Source organism: Dipodomys ordii, unplaced genomic scaffold (assembly GCF_000151885.1).
Source record: "Dipodomys ordii isolate 6190 unplaced genomic scaffold, Dord_2.0 Scaffold46, whole genome shotgun sequence".
NCBI classification, from domain to species: Eukaryota; Metazoa; Chordata; class Mammalia; order Rodentia; family Heteromyidae; genus Dipodomys; species Dipodomys ordii.
In genome coordinates this window covers 6,589,473-6,613,743 of record NW_012267262.1, presented here as the reverse complement: position 1 = coordinate 6,613,743, position 24,271 = coordinate 6,589,473, and the positions used below count along the sequence as shown (strand labels likewise).

At 39.3% G+C, this 24,271-nt stretch overlaps 1 protein-coding gene across 1 annotated transcript in view; it reads left to right on the top strand.

Annotated features, from left to right (window-relative positions):
- Lgr4 (leucine-rich repeat containing G protein-coupled receptor 4) overlaps nucleotides 1-24,271 on the top strand; it is a 103,451-nt gene that overhangs the window by 583 nt on the left and 78,597 nt on the right. The window contains 1 exon segment of the mRNA XM_013019547.1: nucleotides 3-122. Coding sequence (XP_012875001.1) covers nucleotides 3-122 — 120 coding nt within the window.

The following is a 24,271-nucleotide window of genomic DNA, read 5'->3' as shown; positions in this document are numbered from 1 at the left end:
AGCGGCGCGGCGCCGCCTCACTGCGCGGCGCCCTGCAGCTGCGACGGCGACCGTCGGGTGGATTGCTCCGGGAAGGGCTTGACGGCCGTGCCCGAGGGGCTCAGCGCCTTCACCCAAGCGCTGTGAGTACCGGGGCGGCTGAGCTGTGGGGTGGAGGGTCACCGCGCGGGGTGGAGCCAGTGGCCCACCCCTCTCCAGCCACCCACCCCAGGGCCCTAGGGTCGCGGATCAGCTGTGTGGATGGGGGGGGGGGATTGACACCCTTTCCAAACTTTCCCTGGCCGGGTCCGCGAGGAGCTTCCTCTTTCTCAGACTTTTCGGGGGCGCGGGGGGGTGGCGATCGTTGACCCGGCCCGGTGTGTTTAGGGCCCAGAAGGAGGGAGGGATGTGGACCGCGTGTCCCCGAGCAAACCTTTTCGCCCGACCTGCCTTCTGCCGCAGTTCTCTGATGGACTGGGGATATGGGGGGGGGATCTTTAGCCCCAGGCCAGGAGGGCGCCGAGAACTTGGCCCCAAGTTTGCAGACCCAGGGTGGATCGCTGGGCGCACCTGGAATCCCCGGGGTCTTGGGCTGGGGGTGGGGGGGTTAGGGGGCGGGGGAGAAGAAAACACCTGTACCTTGGGAGACCCGCCTTTCAGTTTTGGCCTCCACCTGGCCGTTTGCAGCCTGGCACCCTGGCCCAGATCCCTCTCTGGAATCGCTTCCAGACGTCCAGGGCTCTGGGGCCGCCGAACACCAGGGAAAAGGACGGAGGGGAAATTACAGGCTTCTCTTGGTGAACATACTCCTTTGATTCAACCAGGCCTTTTAAAGCAGGAGTGCTGAGCTGGGGAGCACCGAGCTGGGTGCTGGAAAAGGAAGCTGGCAGCGCATGTGCGCAGTGCTGTCTGCAAGGTGGGCAGCTGTCGTGTGCCATACCTGAACCAGCAGAACATTGAGTTGTCTGAGATGGGGCAAGTCACTCACATGGTTCTGACTTCAAAAACTCTCTGTCTTCAGAGACCTGAGAGGTTCAACGGTCCCCCCAGAAAAGACAGAATCTGAAAGTAGGTATTGGAGGTGATGTTGGCAAAAGCCACCCATACAGAAAGAATAGCGTAGTTTAGTGCCCGGACTGCTTTGCGCTCTCCTTCTTCCTCCTCGCGCTGTGTGGCTGGTGGACTGATTAAATCAGGAAGAGTGAAAGAGGTGTTTGAAAGAGGAAGGGGTCTGGGAGACACTTGGGTAAAGGGAATTCCTTTTACCTTAATGCTACTGAACAAGACCTCTTAGTTTTAAGAGGAATAGACCCTGTGAGGAAACTCCTTTTAGGCAGGTGGGACACTTGCTGTATCTCTAGGTGGAGGGTGACAGACTGATCTCAGATTGTGGTTAATGAACGTTGAGGCCTGTTGTCCTGGAACCTGTTTTATTTTATTCTTCAACCCAAGCTCCCCTCTTTCTCCCCCCCCCCAACCCCATTTTGTAAAGAAGTCACACATTTGAAGTCATTTTCCTTCAGTGTTGATGGAATTTAACTTTTCACCAAAAAAGTTAACTTTACAGTGCGGAGCATACTATTCACAAAGGTCCAATACAGGAGTGGGGAAGGTTGAGGAAAGAAGGACTGGATAGAAGTAGTAGGGTAGTTTTTCCTTTGTCCTAAAAACTTTAGAAACTTTTTTTTTAAAAGGGAATTCAGGCAGAGATGTGACTTTACCTGAACCTCTGATAAGGTTGTCTATATAATAGAGAATCATAATTCTACCATTTAGGCCAGTTGTAAAGACCTTGTGTAGCAGATTCCTCCACATTTAATGAGTATAGTTGTCCTGTAAAGAAAAAGGCCTGTTTTACATTAGTACCTAAAAGCAGAAAGAAATGTCACGTTTTCAATGAGAGAGCATGCTTCTCTGGAGAGCAGCTGGCAGCACGAAGAGAAACCTCCCTGGAGGCAGTGAAATGCTATATCCTAGGAAAGAAAGTTCCTGTTCATAAGTAATAGTACTTTCTCAAATGATACTGCTTTTCACCGCCCACGTATGTATGTGTATGTGTGTGTGTTTGTCTGTTTGTGTGTATGTGAGTGTGCATATCCTGCTTGGGAGGTCTCAGGACAGATTGTCAATTTTAGGAGATTGTCAAATACAATATTCTTAGTATTTAGCTTTTCGGCCCTCTTTGAAAAGACCCCTAAAATTAGAGACTCGCTTCTTCTAGTGTAGGCATTTTTAAACTTGTCAGTCAAAACCATTTTCTGCTGCAAGCAGTGTTACCTAAGTCTGGGGACCAGGCACATGTAAATTTTCAGAATGACTGCAGGACTTCCTGCATATTTGCTGGACCTGATTATGATTATGTCACCTCTTGTCACAATTCGTGCAGAAGCTTGTTCAAGGAAGTGATCTTAATAAAATTAAAATCCCAATTTTGTCATATCCAGACACTTCAAGGTTATTCCCAGGTGAATGGTAATAAGGCCAGTTTTAATCATTTGCATTTCAAAACTGAGGGGAGAAAGAAATGAAGTCACATAGTTGGATATGAGGCTGCATAAAATCTGTCGGGAACCTGGAGCACAAGCTTTTTTGTTGTTGTTGTTGTTGTTGTTGTTTTATCCTACATTGTACCTGGCACATAAATTTAAGATTACAGAGGCTGTTTCTGTGGCTTCCTGGATCCCAGTCTTTTCCTCACCACTGGGTAATTGTGTGGCCTTGGGCAAGTCATTCTACTTTTTATTTGGTGTGTGAGAGTTTCACTTTTTAAAAAAATAAAGCAGTTGGATTGCCTAGATCATCTCTGAGGGTGCTTCTTGCTTCTAGAAGTTCTATGATTTTGTACAGTTTTTAGGATGGCAAAGTGACACTAATGTTAAGATCTTCTCATGAAAAGATACCAGGAGTTAGCAGAATATTCTTTTACTTGAAGTCACACAAGCCTATTTATTACCACTCACTTGGAGGAGTTTTCTTTGTATTTAGAAGTGTGTGTTAGGAAATTTGCCATGGAGACTTGTTGCAGAATGCATGAGTAGCTGAGGCACTTTGCTAGGGTAGAATAGCCTTACTTGTTTCCTGTGGGTATGGCTTAACACTTGGAAAATAAAATCTCTCTGTTTCAGTAATTTGGATACTGTACAAAAAGTTACTCAATGTCCTTGCTTCCACATAATTAGTCATAATCGCTCAAACCTTCACTGTTTTTATCCTGTACTGGAGCAGGTTATCAAGCTTTTCCTATGGAATTAATCATACCTGAAGGGCTTTGAAGTGTTTTAAAATAATCAGTTGCTTTTTCTTCTTTTGCAAGCACCATTTCAGATTCTTTCCCAAATATGTCATCGTCGTCGTCGTTGTCATTTGTCATTGTAGTCCTCCTCCTCCTCCTCTTCTTCCTCCTTCCTAATGTACCAAACACCTTTCTCCTTTTACTGGTATCATTTGAAATTATTTTCTTAAATATTTTCCAGTATCAACTGTGTATTTTCTGGTAGGTCAGCTCAATAATCAATGGCCAAATATTTGTACTTTATTGCTAGTGGAGATTGGAGATATTGTGATTTCAGAACTGTTACGTGCTATTGTAGTGATGTGTTTATTTTGTATGTAAGTGAACTTCAAAGTAAGGAGAATATATGAACATCTTTCAGTATAGATCCTTTATTTTGCAATCTAGTGAGCCAGTGGGTTATCTTTAGATACCTGAGAGGAAATAGCATTTCCCCTGAGAAAGCATGGGGAGCTGGGTTCCAGATCTGTCAATAATTCACAGGACCGACTTTGAGAGTGAGTCACATGCCCATCCCTTCAGGGCTTTGGCTTCCTCAACTGTAAAACTAAGAAGCTACTCTCACTGACTGGGGGTTTCTTTTAAATTTGTTTTTATTGATTTCTATTTATTGTGTATTTTGAGCCAAAGGCCTGAGGGTCTTGTGCATGCTAAGCAAGCACTCTCATGCATAGAGCTATATCCTCAGCCAGCTGTCCAGTTCTACCAGAATGTTTCTATTGAATGGGGAACTCTTGTCTCAAAGAACAAGAATGTGCTGGATTTGACTGGACTAGTATTTAGGACTTGAACCAATAATTCATTTGTTCTATGTTCCTTAAGGCTTGCAGTAGCCAATACTATTTTATGATTTCCAGTTGAACTATGTGCTGTGGCTGTCACGGTATCACAAGTATTTAATGTCCGGGCACTTGGCTCTTCACATTAGAATTGTTAAGGTAACGTGTGACAACTTAATCTCTCAGGAGAGATCAAAGATGTGTATTAGTAGGTGGATCCAGGCAAGTTTAGGCATTTTCTTGGATTCTGTCTCTGTCAGTCTGTCTGTCGCTCAGGTTCTTACTTTAGTCATCTTTAAATGGGGGAATGCATTGATAGCTTGTAGGTTGGATTATAGTTTGTGTTCTCCTTGGTTGTTCCTTCTCTATTAGCCTCATTTTTCGTATTTGTAAATAACAGACATTGGACTAGATGATTAAATATCCATTAAAGCCCAGTGTCTGTTGCCCTACTTGTATTAAAAGTTAAACTCTGCCAAATGTGCCTTTAACCTTAAAGAGATGTAACAAGTCCAGTTTAGAGTTCCTTTGTTTGCTTGTTTTTGTTTTTATTTTTCCAAGGCAAGTTCTTTCTATGTAGCCCACACTGGCCAGCCTCCAACTCCCAATCCCCCTGCCTCGTCCACTGAGTGATGGGCTTACAGGCAAGCACCACCACATCCAATAGAAGCCGTCTTGATGACAGCTTTTCTCTTTTCATTTGTAAAAGTAGACCTCAAGTTTTTTAGGTATAGAAATATGTTACCTCGCTTGCTCTTTAATCATCTTGTAGCCTAGTTTGTAGCCAAGTCAAAGCTTCCCTATTTGATACATAAAAAAACATAGATAACTTTTTCCTTTCTTTCCTAGCTAGTGAAGCAAATGGATGTGTGTGTGTGTGTGTGTGTGTGTGTGTGTGTGTGTGTATGAAGCTTTATTGAAGATATTTTAAAATGCTTAAATTGGTACACTTACACAATGTCTAATCTGCCTCCTCTTGCCCTTTCTTTTGCGCTTTTTGAGCAGCTAATGGTCAGATTATATGCCAAATGCCAGCTCTATTGTCTAAAACAGTGAAAATATAAAAACAGATTTGAAATCAATCTTACTATATGATAGACGATGATAGACCGCTTTCTGAAGTGCTTAACAAGTTCGTCTCCAATACCCTTTTTTAAATAGCACAGTGTATGTGGGTAGTATCATACCCTACATTCACCCACACATAGATAAATATTTGTTAAACTTTGAGTATAGCTGGGCTGTTTTTAGCTAGATGAAGTGTCTAAAGTATTCTGATGCCACATCCAGGCACTTAAAACCCCCGTGTTTGGGTTGCTTATATTTAGTCTCTAAGAGTTGCTCTTGTACCATGACATATTTTAATCCTTAAAAAAAAGTACCCCCCATGTCAGTATTTTGCATAATCTATTATTTTAGATGTGAGTGGCTGAAATTTGGGAAATGTCTTTGTTAATTGTCTAGATCCAAGAAATGAACGTTAAAGTTTTTTTAAAAAAATGTTTCTTAACTTCTTGTCCTAAAAGGTCTTAAGGGAAAACATTGAAGCATGCTTTTGTGGGTCACATGTTGTCCCATGGAATATAAGAATATCCTTGCAAGGAAAAGTAAACTATAGATATTTTGGGAGGCAGCTGGGTATATGTTTAGATCCCAGCTTAATCTCTTGTCTGCTAGTGAGAAAACACGGGGAAGAGGTTTTTTTCTTGATAGACTACAAGACATTTAATGACTCTTTGTCCTTCATATTAAGCCTGTTTGAAGTAAAGATAGGTAAAAGTCTTACAATCCCCTTTGCTAGTTGTCTTTTGTATTCCTCCTCCTCCTTCTCTTCTTCTTCGTCTGCCTCCTTTTTTCTTGGTACTGGGACTTGAACTCAGGGCCTTACACTATGCATGCAAGCTTGGAATTCTCATTTGACCTATACCTCCATTTCCAGCTTTTTGCTGGTTCATTGGAGATACAAGTTTCATGGACTTTGCTGCCTTAGCTACCTTTAAATGGTGATCTTCAGATCTTAGTCTCCTGAGTGGCTAAAATTATAGATGTCAGTCATTTGAGTCTAACGTCTTCCTTATTCTTTTGCTCTTTTCTTTTTCACTTTGGTTCTTTTGACAAAATCTTGCTATGTAGCTTCAGATGGCCTCAAATTCGTGATGCTACTATGTTAACCTCCTGTGAATTGTGTTATTTTTATACCGGGAGAATGTTGCAATATGTGTTTTTTTTTTTTTTTTCAAAAAACCTGAGTTTAAAAAATAAAGTTGAACATTGGAAGGATGGAAATACTGCACCAGACAATGATGTATTTTCGAATTTGAATCAGATTATCAAACTCCATATACAGAAAATCAGAGGTTATATTTTCTCCATTGTCTTTGTATTTTTCACATTAAGGTTGGGAACATTATTTTCCTTCTCATCACAGTGACATGAATTTGGCCCAGAGATGATTCCTTTACCTTGGAGCTGTTCTAGGCCTGGCTGAGGAATGCGTCTCCGACTGCTTCAGCTCTCAGTCTCTACTCCCCTTAGAGGCTTTCAGTTCCCTTGTGGGGCTCTAGCCATCCACGATGGAGTAATTTAGTAGATGTGTTGACATCCAAGCTGCCCTAAAGAGCTTGATTAGAGCTGTTTTCATGTGAAGGGAATTAAAACATTCCTGCAATCTTCATGGTTCTGGTTTTAAAGGTGCAGATTGGAAGGTGTGTTTCTTTCCAAGCTGGCATTCTCTGAAACCCTTGTGATTGGGCTATGATGTTGATTAACGTATGGGTTTTTCCCCATTTGCCTAAGGGATATGCTTTCTGGGTGGAAAGCCCTTGAAGAAACTATATAATGCATGAAGGGTACGTCCCGCCTGATGTTTTTAGGAGAGTGAAGACTCCAGGTGTGCAGTCCATTCTAGACTGCCACTGTGTGCCAAAGCTGAGAGCCTTCTTACAGGAGAAATCTCCAGAGAATGAAAAAGCTTTGTCTCTGGACTAACTGGATCCTCAGGTCTGTTATTGTTTATTCATTAGTTGGGGAAGCGAAAAATAATATCAACTTTGCTCCTTTGGACATACTTAAAGATGGTTCCTATGCTGTGTTTATTTGAAATCCCTTTGTCTAATTACTTAGGGGTAATACAAATAAATAAAAACTGTTTGTATGCTCCTCAGCTTTCTGTTTTAGGTACAAAATCAATCCATTGTTTGTATTTTCTAAATGCCATGATTGTCATTTGGGTTTTCTTTAACACCTCGCCTCAGCCCCCCCTTACTGCGTGTAAATTGAAATTGTCACAGATCTCGCAGTTAATTTGTTTTCCTTTCCTAAGAAGAAAATATTAAGGGAATTTCCTATGTAAAATATTTTACTAACATAGCCGGGCGCTGGTGGCTCACGCCTGTAATCCTAGCTACTCAGGAGGCTGAGATCTGAGGATCATGGTTCAAAGCCAGCCCGGGCAGGAAAGACCGTGAGACTCCTATCTCCAATTAACCACCAGAAAACTGGAAGTGGCACTGTGGTTCAAGTGGTAGAGCAGTTTCCTTGAGCTAAGAGCTGAGGGACAGCGCCCAGGCCCAGAGTTCAAGCCCCATGACCGACAAAAAAAAAAAAAAATTACTAACATGTTATCATGGGCTTAATTAACTGATATTTAGCAGTTTGGTATAATCCCAGTTTCCCTCCTTTTTCTATTTCTGTTAGTTCAGATCCTTTGAATCTTTCTTTCTTTCTTTCTTGCTCTCCTTTCTTCTTTCTTTCTTTCTCTCTCTCTTTCTCTCTTTTTTTCTTGCTTTCTTTCTTTCTTTGTCATGGGTCTTGAACTCTGGGCCTGGGCACTATCTCTTAGCTCTTCAGCTCAAGGCTAGTGCTCTATCACTTAAGCCACAGTGCCACTTCCAGTTTTCTGGTGGTTTATTGGAGATAAGTCTCATGGACTTTCCTTCCCTGGGCTGGCTTTGAACTACTCCTCAGATCTCAGCCTCCTGAGTAGCTAGTATTACAGGTGTGAGCCATCGGTGCCTGGCTTTCTTTCTATTTTCTTACAGAGAAAAAGAAAATATTCTTCTTAGTCTTCAGTTCTCTAAGGTTATTCAATCCATGGCTTTATTATTATTTTTAATTTCACTATTGACTTCTCGTTCTTCTATTATAGGTATATTTTGTGATCAGATTTTAAAAAGTCATTATTATTACTAGTACAAATGTGCCACAAAGCATCAGGACTCCTCAAACTCAGAAAGGTGTTCTAGAGCTTAGGCAAGTTACTTAGCCACTCCAGGTTTCAGGTATCCCTTCTGAAAAAGCAGGGCCATCCTAGATCATCCTAGAAACTCTTTTCTGCCTGACCTCTTGATGCAGTTAGGACCCAGGTTGTTGTCATTTGTTTAAGTAATACCTAAGCATTTCTGATGTTCAATTCGGAACCGGAGGTTTTTGCAGGTATAGGAGGGTCAACAACTGTTTGAGTCTTCATTAGGGACTAATGAAGAAAAAGACTAGCAGGTGTCTCGTTTAGAAATCCATAATGATTCTACTGGATAAGCAGTACTACATTCATTTTAGAAAGATACCACCTTACAGGTGTTCCCATACAGCTTCTTACAGGCAGTGCTACCTGGTGTTGCTTTCCTGAGAAGGCTGGGTAAGTGACTAGGTATTGTCCTAAGAGAGGGACACAGTATTTCTCCTGTTACCATGTTCAGTACAGCTAGACTTCTGATAAAAAAAAAATAGTAACTAACTTTGGGGGTTCAGATTCCCCCTCGGACCTACCGTAGTTTGCTTTCCTTCTTTCCAACTTGGAGATGGGTAAGATGTTTCTAAGATTGACAAGTTAGCCCCATTTTTATTTCTTCCTGTCGATTCTTTTTCTAGAACGATTCTGATTATATAAGAACTTTCCTCCTAAGTATTTTGGAAGTAGTATTTTACTAGTTTCTAGGTCTATCTATGTTTATTTACATTGGGCAGTAATGCTCATGTTCTCTGGATGAAAGTGCTAATTTCTTAAAAGTGGTTTTTATCACCCATATTCTTTCTTTAAAATTTGTCATATTTCTAAAATGTTTTGGCATTCTTACTTTTTATTGACATGCTAATAAAAGCATGCTCTACCACTGAGCTACAGCCCTAGTTTCTGGCACTTGAATCTGTCAGAAATTGAAAAAACAAAACAAAACACCAAAACCCATTTTTTGGGGATTCTGTTTCAGACCTGATTTAATAAAGGCCAGAACAGCAGCTCACAGTGGAAGTAGTGCCCACCACCTACTTAGATTAACTGAATGGTTCAAATAGAATTGTGTATTTTGTACCTTGCATCTCTCTTAAAAGAAAAAAAAAGTTCGGGATGTTTTTCCCATTACCATCTTGACATCTGCCTGGTTACACACATGAATAGCTTGGCCCAGTCCCTCAGCAGGGAGACTACCCTGGCCTTGCTTTCAATAGCCATGTCACTGACAAAGAAAACATATGGAATATTTCATTCCTATCCTTTACAAACAGAGTCTGGGGCTGTGAGGGCAGGCAGCAGAAGGCTTCATACTTCATGGTAGGCTGGCAGATTTGTGTACTCACCATATGCTCTGCTGATAGTCATCAGTTTGTGCTTTCCAAAGTCCTATTACCTTCTGAGGAAAGGAAATTCTGTATTTTGGATGAGTCAGTTTCCAAAGTCAGATTGACTTCAGTTTTATATAGTTTGCTTTCTATGTTGATGTTTCCTACTTAATCGCATACTTCACCAGAAGGAATTTATGTGTGTGTGTGTGTGTGTGTGTGTGTACGTACATGCATGTGTGTGCATGTGTGTGTACACGCACATGTATACACATATGGGTGAATGTGTGTGTGTTTGTGTATGTGTATGCATGTTTGGGCATTCAGGTGCTGATCTTTCAGATTTGGTATGTAGTACATATAGGGAATGCAGTTGCTTGATTCCCAGAAGAACATGCCTCAAGGATTTGTCTGCCTTTATGTTTATCTTCTTGTCAGTCTACAGAAAGAGATCAACTCATCATTCTCATGCTAGCCCTAATAGTACTGTTGGTCTTTCCAGCTGTTTTTTTGCATACTATGGAGCTTCTACTAGTATCAAAGGCTTTGCATTGTGCCATCTGAATCTATAGTGTGGAGGTTTCTTGGCAGGTATGACTGGAGATGAGCAAGAACACAGAAAAGAGGGTCAAGTTACTTTCTGTCTTTTTCAGGTCTTATTCTGTGTTAAAGAATAACCCCATGGCATCATCGCAGGTGACATGTCATACAGTAGAGAAAGAGGGAGGGGGTATGGAGAAGATTCATGACTTTTATAGGAAGTGGTCTCCTGTTGATTATTTAATTCCAGATGCAATCATTTATTTAGATATTTAAATATATATTTGAATATATATTTATTATAAATATATATAAATGGTGCTTGGTGTCATTACTCAGACATACTTGCTAATAGAAATTATTGCCTTTACATAGAAATGAGATCTCTTCCTGTATAACTAAAGTAAGCTAATTAAAAGAATGATTGCCTTTAACATTTTCTCATACAAGTAGTTCTTGATGATAGTATTTTTTTTTTTAAATTTGTTGACTCAGGGCTGGAGGTATGGCTTAGGGGGTTTAGTGCTCATGTAACAAGGCTAAGACTTTGAATTCAACCTCCAATACTGCCAAAAGAAGAAATTTGTTGACTTGGTAGGTTAAATTTTCTATTTTATGATCCTTTACAAATGAAACTTCTTGAAGTTCTTCCTCCCCCGGCCCCACCCCCAGCCCTTAAATTTTTTTCCCTTATTTTGATATAAATGATGTAATATTGGATGTCCCTTCTTCCTTTAACTGGCTCCTAACTATGAATTCATGGGGAAATTTCCCTATATTAAAGTTTACGGTAACTATTAATGTACAGTTCTCTGATCTTAGATATGTGTATAGTCAAAGGAAATCACCAATGTCATTGTCAACATTTAGAATGTTTTCATTACTCACCCATATTTCCTTGTGCACTTTGGTAGTTCAGCCATTTTACCACCCCTCGCTTCACACCATCGCTGGATTGAGCCTGCCACTTTGCATAGGTTTGCCTTTATCAGAAAGCCATATAAATGGAATGAAACAGAATGTAGTCTTTTGTGGTGGCTTTTTAATTTACTGAATTGCATGTAAGATTCTGCCATAGTGTTGCATATGTCAACATGCAATATCCACTCTCCTTGTATGGATATCTGTCATTTTGTGGACATTTTGTCTTTTTTCCAATTTGGAGCAATTACAAATAAAGGCAGTGTAAATATTCACATGGAGTTTTTATATAAGGACAAGTTTTTATTTTGCTTGTACAAATACCTGGATATTGAGTCATGTGGTTAAGTATATGTTTATAAGAAAAGCTGGATCTCAATTTTAATGTTTTAGAACTGTAGTGAAGTTTATTATCACCAATTACCTGCAGACTCAATATATTGTTAACAGCACACGTAGTATTAACAGAACCTATTAAAATTGATGTTGTTGCAAAGTCTGTACTTGTAGAAGAGTAGAATTATTAGCTTCCTTTTTTATTCCCAATCATTAAAGTGATACCATGTAGTGTCTACTGTGATCTCATGTGAAGCATTCTTTATGCAGTGAAAAATCTTTGAGCTGTTAGGGTGTGTGTATATGGAAAACCTGATTCAAAAAACACAAGGATTTGGTGAGGAATGTCTGGATCTGCTTTGCATATGAGGCCTGGTCCCTGTGTGCTGACTATAATTTCCATAATAACTATTCTGGGTCTGTGGCATGTTCCCATTTTATAGCTGAGAAAACTGAGATTTGACAGGATTAAGTAATTTGCTCAAACATCCCACAGTTAGTGGGTGGTAATTGGTCTGGAAGTCTTGGTACTCTGTATTTTTAGGTTTCTTCATCTCTTTATACAGTTTGCTTGCATGTTTGACAGTTGACCAGAATTGGAAGTGTGTGAGTATGATCAAAGTATGTTAAATGCGTGTATAAAAAAATCACATCAAAACCCATTATTTTGTACAATTGATATGCACCAATTAGACATTTGAAAGAAAAAAAAGGAGAAAACTAAAACTAAAATACCTAGAAGACTTGTTAACTGAACAATAACCAACAAAAAGCCTTCATTATTTAATGGTGCTTTATTCCATGTCCGGAAAGCATCAGTCATATGCTTTTAGTTTCTTTTCCTTTTTTTTTTTGAATTCATTTTTGTGTTATGTGAGGATCAGATCTCTTAGTGGGTTTGCTTTTCTATTTCTCCAGCAATTTTCTGAATGTGCTTCTTTAAAGCAAAACCTTGAAGATTAAAAAGCCAAGTGTGCAGTTTGATGGCTTCCATATAGCTGCCTCTTTTCACTCACTGGAATTTCCTGCCTCTCCTGTTGAAGATGTTTTTATAGGGAAGTCAGCATAAAAGTGAATCACCCAGGAGCCCTTTTTCCCCCTAAGGCATTTCATTTAGTTAACTTGCTATTAATTTAGTTGGTACTTTTTAGTTGACTTGAACACTGTGTTTGTTGATAGTGTGAGCTGATGTTTATTAAGCTGTTAATATTTTACAGACTTCATGCGTTCCTATTTGGATCTGTACACTCTTTTCCCCCTTTAGCAGTAGGGCTATTCATGATTACGTCTGTGGCCACAATTTCAATGTATTAGTAATAGCCAGCTCTATCCAGGAGAGTCAGTGGCTTGGTGATTGCTGAGGTTGGTCTTCTGGAAACTTTTGCTTTTTTCCTTTCACTTAGGTTGCTTTTTTCATCAGGAATTGCTTTATGGTTTGTCTTGCCTTTCAGATAAATCACCATCATCTCGTTATTAGCCTAGATGCTAATAATAATGTTATTGAGTGCCAAGCATTAAGTGAATGTTTTACATGTGGTATCTATTAATCCTCCCAATAGCCTTCTCCTTATTTTAGAAATGGAGAAACTGTATGGGGGAAGGGGAGAGCTATTAGCACAAGTAAGAAGTGAGGTTTTATAGAGAGGGTGTTGGGGGTTTTAAAAGCAGAATTATTTAGTAGAGAGAGTTGTACAACTGTATGCTTCAGTGCTCTATCTATGAGTAAGTGTTCATGTATGTTGCCTGTTTTGGTAGGAAATATTCATCTTATAGATGAGATTTATTCTGGAGATTTTAAGTCTGTTTGGTCCTTTGCCTAAAGTGTAGTCCTGTATTAGAATGTAGAGTAGGAAGGGATCTTACAGGTCGTCTTCTGGACCTAAAACTTACCTGTGTGCTATCAGCAAAGTCATGAAGTCTATGTGCTTCTAGGGCATATTTTTACACTGACAAGCTTGTAGACAGAATAGTTATTTCTTATTTGCTAAACCTTCTAATTACATAAATTGTAACACCAAATTTTTGTTGATTCAGATCTTCTCTCCCTTCTTAGTGTATTTCTCTTAAGAGTCAATAGGAAATAGTTGATTTGGCTTAAATCTTCCATTCATAGGGGAGAAATCCTGTTACATTTATTCTATGACTTGTCCAGAATCTGTAACCCTTTGGTGTATGTTGGAAATAAGCAGAAGTAGTGTGATTAGAAAAAATGGTTCTCTCTACAACTGTGTAATGCTTAATATTTAACAAGACTTTTAAGACTTGTCTTGCTTGTGCCTGTCAGATAATAAACTTTCTTGTGCTTCTTTCTTGTCTTTTCAGTCTTTTACGGATCCAGCATTTTGTTAACAGCATAGCCACCCATTAGTATGATAGTGAATGAAAAGGTCTACTATGAATAATTTTATCCAGTTAACTTTTTTTTGAGGACTGAAAATATACATTTAGTGACTTACAAACACAATCGTCTTTGAACTTGAAAGTAAGAGTTACTTAACCTTTATTTTAAAAATTAATTTGTTCAACATCTTCAATGTCTTGCATGTTAGAAGCTAGTTTTGGTGCAGGGGACACAGAACTAGAGGCTATTTTGTGTCTCTAAAGGGATGAAGGGATGAGATGAGAATGATAGTACATAATAAATAAGCAAATAAGTAAAATAAATTATAATATCAAGTAGTATAAAATACCATTAAGGAAAATAATTCAGAATTCAGAAGGAGTTTGCTAATAGGGGTAGTCTGCAAGGGCTTAAGAAAGTGGTGATAAGGTGGGTGCGGTGGCTCATGCCTGTAATCCTAACTACTCAGGAAGCTGAGATCTGAGGATCATGGTTGGAAGTCAGCCTGAGCAGAGCGACTTTTTTTTTTTTTGTCCGACGTAGGGCCTGAACTCTGGGCCTGGGTGCTGCCCCTCAGCTCTTCAGCTCAAGGCTAGCGCTTGAGCCACAGCACTACTTCCATTCTTTTCTATTTATGTGGTGCTGAGGAATCGAACCCAGGGCCTCATGCATGCAAGGCAAGCACTCTACCACTGAGCCAACTTCCCAGCCCCCAGAGAGACTCTTATCTCCAATTAACCCACTCAAAGACTGGAAGTGGTGCTTTGGCTCAAGTGGTAGAGTGCTAGCCTTGGGCACAAAGCAGCTCAGGGACAGTACTTAGGCCCTGAGTTTAAGCTCCACAACCAACAAGTAAAAAAGGAAGAAGGAGAAAGAAAGAAAGAAAGAAAGAGAGAGAGAAAGAGAGAGAGAGAGAGAGGGAGGGAGGAAGGGAGGGAGGGAGGGAGGAAGGGAGGAAGAGAGAGAGAAAGAAAAAGAAAGAAGGAAAGAAGAAAGAAAGGAAGAAAGAAAGAGAGAGGGGAGAGGGAGGGAGGGAGGAAGAGAGAGAGAAAGAAAGAAAAAGAAAGAAAGAAAGAAAAGGAAAAAGTCCATTTATAGATGGGCACTATGGATTTTATCTATAATATGGAATACAGGTCCATTTTAAACAATACAAATATGACTTTAAAGTTCCCCTCCACCCAATAATGACAATTTAATTAAAACATAAAATGAATTAAATTGCATATAGCAGGATAAACTGGTATATACAAGTAATGCAGTACTAGACAGCAATAAAGGAACAATCCACTGAGTAAAAGTAAGTGATAAAATCCAATCTCTAAAGGCTGTCTGATTCTAGATGTAGGACTCTACAAAGGGCAAAGCTTCAGTGACTTAGTAGTAGTGGCTCACGTTGGAGATGGGTGTGACTATACTGTGTAGTGGGATGGAATTTCTTCATGGCCATGGAGCAGTTTCTTATGGTTGTCCATGAATCTAAAAAAATAATTTAAGAAATGAGTGCATATGTGACAAAATAATGAAATCTGATGAAGGCTTCTCTTTTAGTAAATATCTGTACAAAGAGGAACTTCTCCATGTAGCTGATATAGCATGGTTATGTAAGATGCCACCATTGGGGAAAGCTGGGTATACAGGAATTCATTGTAGTATGTTTGCAAGTTCTGGTAAGTTTTAAATCATATGAGGCAATGAGAATAAAAACAGAAACGATCAGCTAGGCACCGTTGGCTCATGACTGTAATCCTAGCTACTTAGAAGGCTGAGATCTGAGGATTGTAGTTCAAAGCCAACCTGGGCAGGAAAGTCCATAAGACTCTTATCTCCAATAAACCATCAGAAAATCAGAGTGGTTTTGTGGCTCTAGTGGTGGAGCCTTGAGCTGAAGAGCTCAAGGACAGCACCCAGGCCTAGAGTTCAAGCCCCATGACCAACAAAAAAACAAAAACAAAAAACAAACATGATCACTTTAGAGTCCTGAAAAGCCTTAGTCTTGACTACACCCTTTAAATAAAATAGGGAAACTGAATGTTTGATTCAAGAACTACAACCTAGGGGCTGGGAAGGTGGCTCAGTGGTAGAGCGCTTGTCTTGTATGCTTGAGGCCCTGGGTTCGATTCCTCAGCACCACATAAGCAAAAAGAAAAAAGCTGGAAGTGGCAGTGTGGCTCAAGTGGTAGAGCGCTAGCCTTGAGCTGAAGAGCTGAGGGACAGCGCCCAGGCCCAGAGTTCAGGCCCCACAACCGGACCCAAAAAAAAAAAAAAAGAACTACAACCTGTGTGTGAGTCAAAGTCTCAGTCTGAACTTCCTTCCTTCCTTCCTTTCTTCCTTCCTTCCTTCCTTCCTTCCTTCCTTCCTTCCTTCCTTCCTTCCTTCCCTTCCTCCCTTCCTCCCTCCCTCTTCTTTTCTCTTTCTCTTCTTATTCCTCCTCCTCCTCCTCCTTCTTCTTCTTCCTCCTCTTCCTTTTCTTCTTCTTCTTCTTCTTCTTCCTCTTCTTCCTCTTCTTCCTCCTCCTCCTCCTCTTCCTCTTCTTCCTCTTCTTCTTCTTCTTCCTCCTCCTCCTCTTCTTCCTCTTCTTCTTCTTCTTCCTCCTCCTCCTCCTCTTCCTCTTCTTCTTCTTTTTCTTGTTCTTGTTCTTCTTCTTCTTCCTCCTCCTCCTCTTCCTCTTCCTCTTCTTCTTCTTCTTCTTGGTGCTGCTGATCCTGAGGCTTAATCTCAGGGCCTTAGCATTGTCCCAGAACCGTTTTGCTAAAGGCTAGGTGCTCTACCACTTGAACTACAGCTCCACTTCTGATTTTTTGGTGATTAATTAGAGATAAGTCTCACAGACTTTCCTGCCTCAGATGCCTTTGAACTGCTATACACAGATTTTAGCCTCCTGAATGGCTAGGATTATTAGGTATAAGCCACCAGCACCCAGCCTCAGAACCTTTTTTAAGTTTAGTGTCACCATTATTTTCCTCCCAAGAACATATGTAAATTTAATTTGTGATTGAGGAATTGTTGCAAGGTTATATGAGTAGTCTCCATCTTTTCCCCAGCTTAACTCCTCACTGGCTGTGTGTGTACATGCTCTGGCATGTATAAATTCTCTTCTATGTTTTGAAAGAATACAGTATCTAAAGTATGCATTGGATTTATAATTTAAATGTGCTTCATATTTTTGAGTGGAACATACACACACACACACATCTCCTGTTATAGAGATATCTCATTACTGAGTACTCTGCCTGTGAATTAGTAGCCAAGTGTTGTTTTACTTCTGATGATTCAATATATTTGTCTTAATTGCTAGATTAACTAATCTCTGGCCTCCCACAAAAAGCACACACATTTGTATAAAGAGAGGATGAATGAATAAAGTTTTAGGGACTAATTTTTTGTGGTATTTAAGCAACAATAGTTTAGATTGCCCACAACCTTAATTTCCTTTCATGAGTTCCTATAGATGGGCTTTGTCACCATTTACACTTGATTACTTCATTGTTAACCCCAGTGATGTGATTTAGCATGCAAAGACTTAATTATTCCTTTCTGGCCTAGTGAGAAATTTCCTTCTAATAATTGCTGCCACTGCCCTTTAGCCTCTTAAACATTTAGTTTGTTTGGAACAACATGGTTGCTCAGTAAGCAATTCCAAGCTCAGCAGTGCCTGGAGCTGTCTTTGGACCATAATTTATACCTTGGGCACAGTGACTTGGACCTCAGTTCTTAAGTGGTGATTGGTAGGGGTTCTTCATTAGAGGAGCATAGTGCAGCATTTGTCTGAAGTTGCTGTTCATGACTAAATTGTACAACACAGCCCTCTGTACAGTAATCTCTCTTAAAATCTAACATTTCCTTATTTTAAGTGAAAAAATATGCCAATGGTGGACATAAAAACTAGACTCTTAAAACCATAGTTTTGCTTCTTAGAACTACTTGTTAGTGTTGAATACTAAAAACTTGGATTTGTCAGCAGTGTTTTTGTAGGGCAATCACATGTACTCCTAGTTAGTTACCGTGCAGGCTAGATCATTACATGCTATGCCATTAGATTTTTTTTTTCCTGTGAACTGGAGGGTCATATTTAGATGCGATGTTGGCAAAGAAGTATTTAGGTTTACTTCGTTTTAAAATATAGTGCATTCTATATAAAGCTCTGAAGCAAGGAATAAAGGTAGAATCGAATGAAACTATCTGAAAGTAAGGGCTCCCTTTTTCTTTGCAGTAACATTATGAGAAGTTTTGATTTTCCAAGTGGGTGTTTATAGAATTGTATATTTTTCAGCCAGAACCTCAGAAAATGCTCTGCCAGGAAGAACTGCAATGTTTAATTCTACCCAGTTTTGTTTGTCTTATGTGCTATAAGGTTTGTTCTGTGTCACTTTTTGTTGTTGTTGTTTTGTGTTGTTTTTTGACAATGTAATTTTAGAGTTTTAACTCTAAGGCCCTGGACACTGGTTTTCAAAATTAAACCCTTCCCATTTCTTCAAACAATTACTGACTCCATTTTTGTTAGAGAGGATTAGAAATGACAATGAACATACTTGCATGCCATTCTGTTAGTGGGGTTTGTGTGTGTCTGGACTATTTGAGAGTAGAATATCAGATGGATCAGGCCTAAATAAGTATGTTTCTGAGGGAGATCTTTTATGTAGATTTTGCCTTTCAGTTTCTGTGCATACAAGACATAATCCTCTGAGATACCACCTCATCTTGCTAACCTAAGAAATGTCCAGGGACTTGGTTTCTTGGCACATTTATACCTTGAATAGTATCATCTTTTGAGAGGGGAATCCAAGATTAAGCATACTTTTTGGAAAGAAAGAAATGTCAGGAACACAGTATGAAAAGATGAAGGTAATAGAGCACTTATAATCATTCTAATTATTTAAAGCTTGGTTAGAAAATGTAGCATAAGAAACTAAAACCCTCCTGTGATCCAGTAGCCATCTCATTCTGGAGGAAAAGTTCTAAGACCCCGAGGTTGGATGTACTATGTTCACATTCTCAGTGCTTTTCTCATCTTAAACAACAACAACAAAAAAAAGCAAAAAAACCTTGTACTCAGTGCCTTAGTTTCTGTAGTTGGCTGTACAAACAACAAAACTAGCATTTATTTCTTTACAGTCTGACAGATAGAAGATTCATTACCATGGATGTGAGCATCCTCAGCATATGATTTGTTCTTTTTTTCTTTCTTTTTTTTTCTTGTTTATTGTGAAAATACGTACACAGAGGGGTTACAATACATGGGCAAGGTAATGAGTACATTTCTTATCAAGCATTGTTGCCCCCTCCTTTGTTTCCCCTTCCCATCCCTTCCCCTCTCCCCCCCCCAACTCCCCAATGATTTGTTCTTGACTCAAGGTCAAAAACTTCCAGCTTTTCACTTAAAGGAAGTACTTCCTGGCTTTTCTTTGGCATGCTAGAATTGCTAGCATCATTTTTCTCATGCTCTGGATCCCTTATTAAGTAAAATAAGGTTTTTCTTCTCAGCAGTGAATCTGATAATACTGGTGGCTTCCAAGTGACTTCCAGTGGTTTGTGATCTTCTGGATGAAGGGGTGATTCACATCCTGGGTGACATTGAACAGGATAATAGGAGATTTCACTGCACAGAATGGCACACAACTTAAAATTCAAGAACTTGTCACTTCTGGAATTTTTCCATTAATATTTTTGGTTGAGCATGCATAATAAAAACTAAGAAAGCAAATCTGAGGGTAAGTAGGTGTTACTGTATCTCTCCTGGGGATTACCATATCTCCTATTTTTTTTTAAAGTATTAGCTTATTGTAGAAGTTTGTTGCTTTATTTCTTTAGTAGTATCTTGGGTTAAACATTTTCCTCATAAATGCCACCATTTTCAACATTGCATGGTGATTGTATTGATTTGTTATATTGTAATATTTTGAAACTAAAATAAATTCATAATTCTTCCTTTTGAAACTTAGCGATGTATTTTACAGCTTGCCAATAACTATCTAGATGGAATTGTCTTTCTTAGATGAAGGTAGTAAGACTAGACATGGAGTTTTTGTTGCAGCTTTGTTAATTTATCCTCTTTATAATCAGCTTGGCGAGCCTCTCCCTTATTTGCATGGAACAAAGGAGTAAACATTTTGTGTTGGTATTTAACCCGGTGAGGGTATAGGTAAAAGGCTAGGAGGTTAGGTACAATGGTTGATTTAAAGACCTCATTTCTTCTGGTAGATGTGACTCTAGCCTTTAATCCTAGCTACTCACAGGTCTGAGAGATCAAGAGGATCACTGTTCAAAGACAGTCTAGACAGTAAAATAGCTAGCTAACTACTGAGCTAGAGGCATGTCTCAAGTGGTAGAGCACCAAGGAAGCAAGCTAGGCAAGTACAAGACTCTGAGGTCAAATCCAGGGCCAGGAAAATTAAATGAATAAATAAATAAGCAAGCAAATAACAAAGAGCCCATTTCTTGGTCTGTTGTCTTTCTGGAAGGATAATTGGATACAGTAAATCTTTCAAATGCAAGGGTATTTTTGTACCTTTAAAGTATAATTCAGACTATCATGAAATTTGTGTGTTTTTGAGAAAATAATGTTGACAGTGAACAAATGTGTGGGAAAGTCAGTTTGTTCTGATCAGATTCTTTTTAGCTGAATAACTAAACAGTGATTTATTCTAATTGCACAAGAGTTTAGTTTAGTTATGGTTTTATTAAAATGGGGCTTATTAGAACTGTTACATTTAATCATGTATTCCTGTATTTAATGGTAACATTGTTTTTGTTGTTGTTGTTGTTTTGTTTTTTAAAGCATTTTGAAAGCAAAGTGATTTTGCTACATGCTTGTTTCTGACTCAATTTTTTTAATTTTATGGATTGGTAGTTTTGACTCTTAACAGTGCTACAGAGAGCAATAACTATAATCTTAGAGCCAGTGTAGAGATCTGCCACACATATGTGTGGTATTATATGAATGTGGAGCACAATTGAGAAAAGTATAAGGTTCATTGAGGTATATTAAATATAACACTATAGATAAGATTGGAAGGTGTAGCTTAGGGGTAGAATATTTGCACAGCTTGAGCGAGTGAGGCCGTGGTTTCTATCTCCAGCACTGACAATAAAATAATAAAATAACATCCTTAAACTATATTGTCATGTCTTCCTTTAGTGAAATGAGATACTTTGATTTTACAGATATTTAAAAAAATATTTGAAGATAATATTCTCATATACATTGGGAAAGTATAACATCAACAATCAATACAAGAGACGGACATATCACTAGGTTCTTATGCTGAAAATGATCTGTAAGTTGTCTGAGGGCAAGAATCATGCCTTACTTGGCATATATATATATTTTTTTTTCCCTTGCCTTTATTTGTCCTTTGTAAGTAACATCCTTTTCTTTCTTTCTTTTTTTTTTTTTTTGGTGCCAGTCCTGGGGCTTGACCTCAGGACTTGGGCACTGTCCGTAAGCTTCTTTTGTTCCGCATTTAACACTCTACTGCTTGAGTTACAGCTCCACTTCTGTCTTTTTTGAAGATAACAGTCTCATAGTACTGCTGTATTGTACTTTGAACTGTGATCCTCAGATCTCAGCTTCTTGAGTAAGTAGGATTACAGGCATGAGCCACTGGTACCAGGTTTAGGTACTTTTTACTTGTGGAGTAAATTGAAGGCATATAGAAAAAGTTATTTGGCAACATTGTATCAATGAATTAACTTGCTTAACAAAGATTATACTTTGTACTTCCCAATCTGTAGCTACATTGAGGATGGGGTAGGGCAAATGAAGGTAAGGGCTGTGCTTCCTGTTTTATCATGTACCAAGCTCTTCATGTGTCAGAAATGGTGCTCAGAGAACACATTTGTGAATTTACTTGGTTATCACAACTCTGAGAGAGGTCCCTGTTCTTATTTTAAGATGGGACAGTAGCTGCATAAAGTGTTTTAAAAGGATACCATCCACCAGTGGCTCAACCCTGTAATTCTAGCTACTCAGGAGGCTGAGATCTGAGGATTGCAGTTCAAAGCCATCCAGGATAGGAAAGTCTGTGAGACTCTTATCTCCAATAAAAAGTTGGAAGTTCAATTGGTAGATCACTAGCATTGAGCAAAAGAAGCTCGGGGACAGCACTCAGGCCCTGAATTCATGCCCACAGCTGGAAAAAAAAAGTTTAAAAGTACATTAGTGAAATATATTGTCACTATATGTTAACAGTCAAGGTTTATAATCTTATAATCTCTCCCCCCCTCTCCACCCCCTTTTCATTCTAGTCTTGAGGCTTGAACTCAGGGCTCTGGGTGCTGTCCCTTAGCTATTTTACTCTAGGGTGGCGCTCTACCATTTGAGCCACACCTCTACTTCCTGCTTTTTACTGGCTAATTGGAGATTTTTAAGCCTCATAAACTTTGCTTGCTGGGATTTGCTTCCTCAGATCTCAGCCTTCTTAGTAGCTAGGATTACTGGCATAAACCCCTGGCACTTGATGGTTTATCATTTCTAGTTAGGATTTGAACCCAGTCTGTCTGACTGCAGAACCAGTGCCCTTGCCCCTGCTACACTGGCTCACCAATGTTCATAGCTGACCGACCGTGTGGTGGAGATAACATAACCAGTACAAATAGCATACACACAGTATGACTGTGCCTGTGGGGAATGGACAAAGGGCTGTGGAAGCCCAAGGAAGCGGGAATTTACTCTGCTTTGGGGAGTGGGGAGGCTTTGCTGAGGTGACATTTGAGCTGGGTCATTTAGTCTTCTGCAGGGCAGCTGCCCAGTTCTGCCTTGTTTGAAATAAGCACATTTACAAGAGAATAGTTGAGCACATTCCACTTGATGGATTGGATTGACAGATTGAAAGTAACTCCCCAGAATGATGGCTTTGTTAGGTATTTGTTCTCTGAGAACCCTACCTGCCACTCCCCTTTGGTGAATTGTGGCTAGAAAGCTGTCACATTAAGCTGTCACTCAGGATATTTTGAGAGGGGGAGGGAAGGACAAATTATGGGCAGAAGTAAGTATTTTCAGAACTGTCTAAAACCCGGAAAGATTATATTTCAGAGCATTTAAAAGTGAGCACAACAACCTTAAAAAAAACTGTGCAAAAGGAAAACTGAATAATGAAAAGTTAATTAGGCTATGGATATTTTTAAAGCTTAGACATTCCAATTCTTATCCACTCTAATTATATGAAGCTTTGTTCGTGTCAGGATAGAAAAAGAAATCAATTCTAGAACTAGACAGAGTTCTTATAGAGATTGTAAAACTACTGGATCTTTCTCTGTGATTTTTAAGGAGTTTCTCAGAAGCAGACTCAATTCCAACTTGTATTGCCCTTTGTTTCAGTTGTCTAGCCGTTTGCTTTAAGAATATCTCATGTGTTTGGCTGTTTCATTTGTATGTGCCAGTGAGAAATTGAAAGACCCATCTAGGTCTCTCTAAGTTATGGCTATTCATGGTTTTATTTCTGGAGAAATGGTTTAACAACACTTCTGAGTTTTGCATTTCCTTTCCTTGTGCAGACTCCTGCTTTCTTCTGTCCAAACCAACCCTTCATTCACTCTACACTCCCCAAGCCTGAAAACCAGAGAACTGGCTTTGTTACTGATGATAATATTTAAGCTCTAAAATTTTAACAGTATTTCAGTTGCAAATAAATGGAAATTGTGTATTCTGTTTAATGTGTTTCAGAAAATCCCTGCTATTTTTTTTTCTTTAAATACAAGAAAACAGGCGTGTAATGCCTCATTGAAAAAGGCCTGTAGGGGTGCTTTGTACAGGTCTTAATTAAGGGCTTTGAAAGACCAAACAAAAGGAAAAAGGAAAATGCTACAGGGTTATTGTTATTCCACCCCATTGGCTCAGCTCGCTGACCATCCATTGGAGCATTTTGTCCATTTTGAAACTGAATGACACTTTTGTTCGTGATTAACAGAGGTGAAAGAAGCCAATTATTGGGCCGTCTTTTTCCATAGAGCAGCTGCTGTTGGATTTAACTGCAGGCAAATATGGCTTTTTACTACCACAAGGGTGTTGTGATGACAGTTTATTTTTATAGAACTATGTGGTAGAAAACAAAATCTGTCTGACTCTTGTTACGAAAATGCCCTGGAATTTATCATGAAAGGGTGATTTTAATAGCTTGGTTCATATTTCTTTTTAAGAAACAATATATATGGGTGAATACATGTATATGATACATGTAGATATTTTAACATCTTTTTATGTGTAGATTTAACATTACCATTCTGTAAGATACACTCTTAAGCTTCAAGCTTTTCCTATTTCAATTTTAATGGAAACCCTCATAACTTATTAAAGTTGCAAAGTAATTACTGGGAAATGGAGTGGTCTTGCTTATGCCTCCGGGTCTTGTGATGAACAATCTGCTTAGGGAGAATGAATGAGTCTCAGAGATTTCGTTCCCAGTGGTTTTGATTCTGGTTTGCTCTGGTAAGAATGGACTTCTGAGAAATCTCCCTTAGTCTTAGTATTAAATGAATGTATTATAATAGTAGGTGTGGCTAGGGAGCTGGAGGAGCAACTGTCTGGA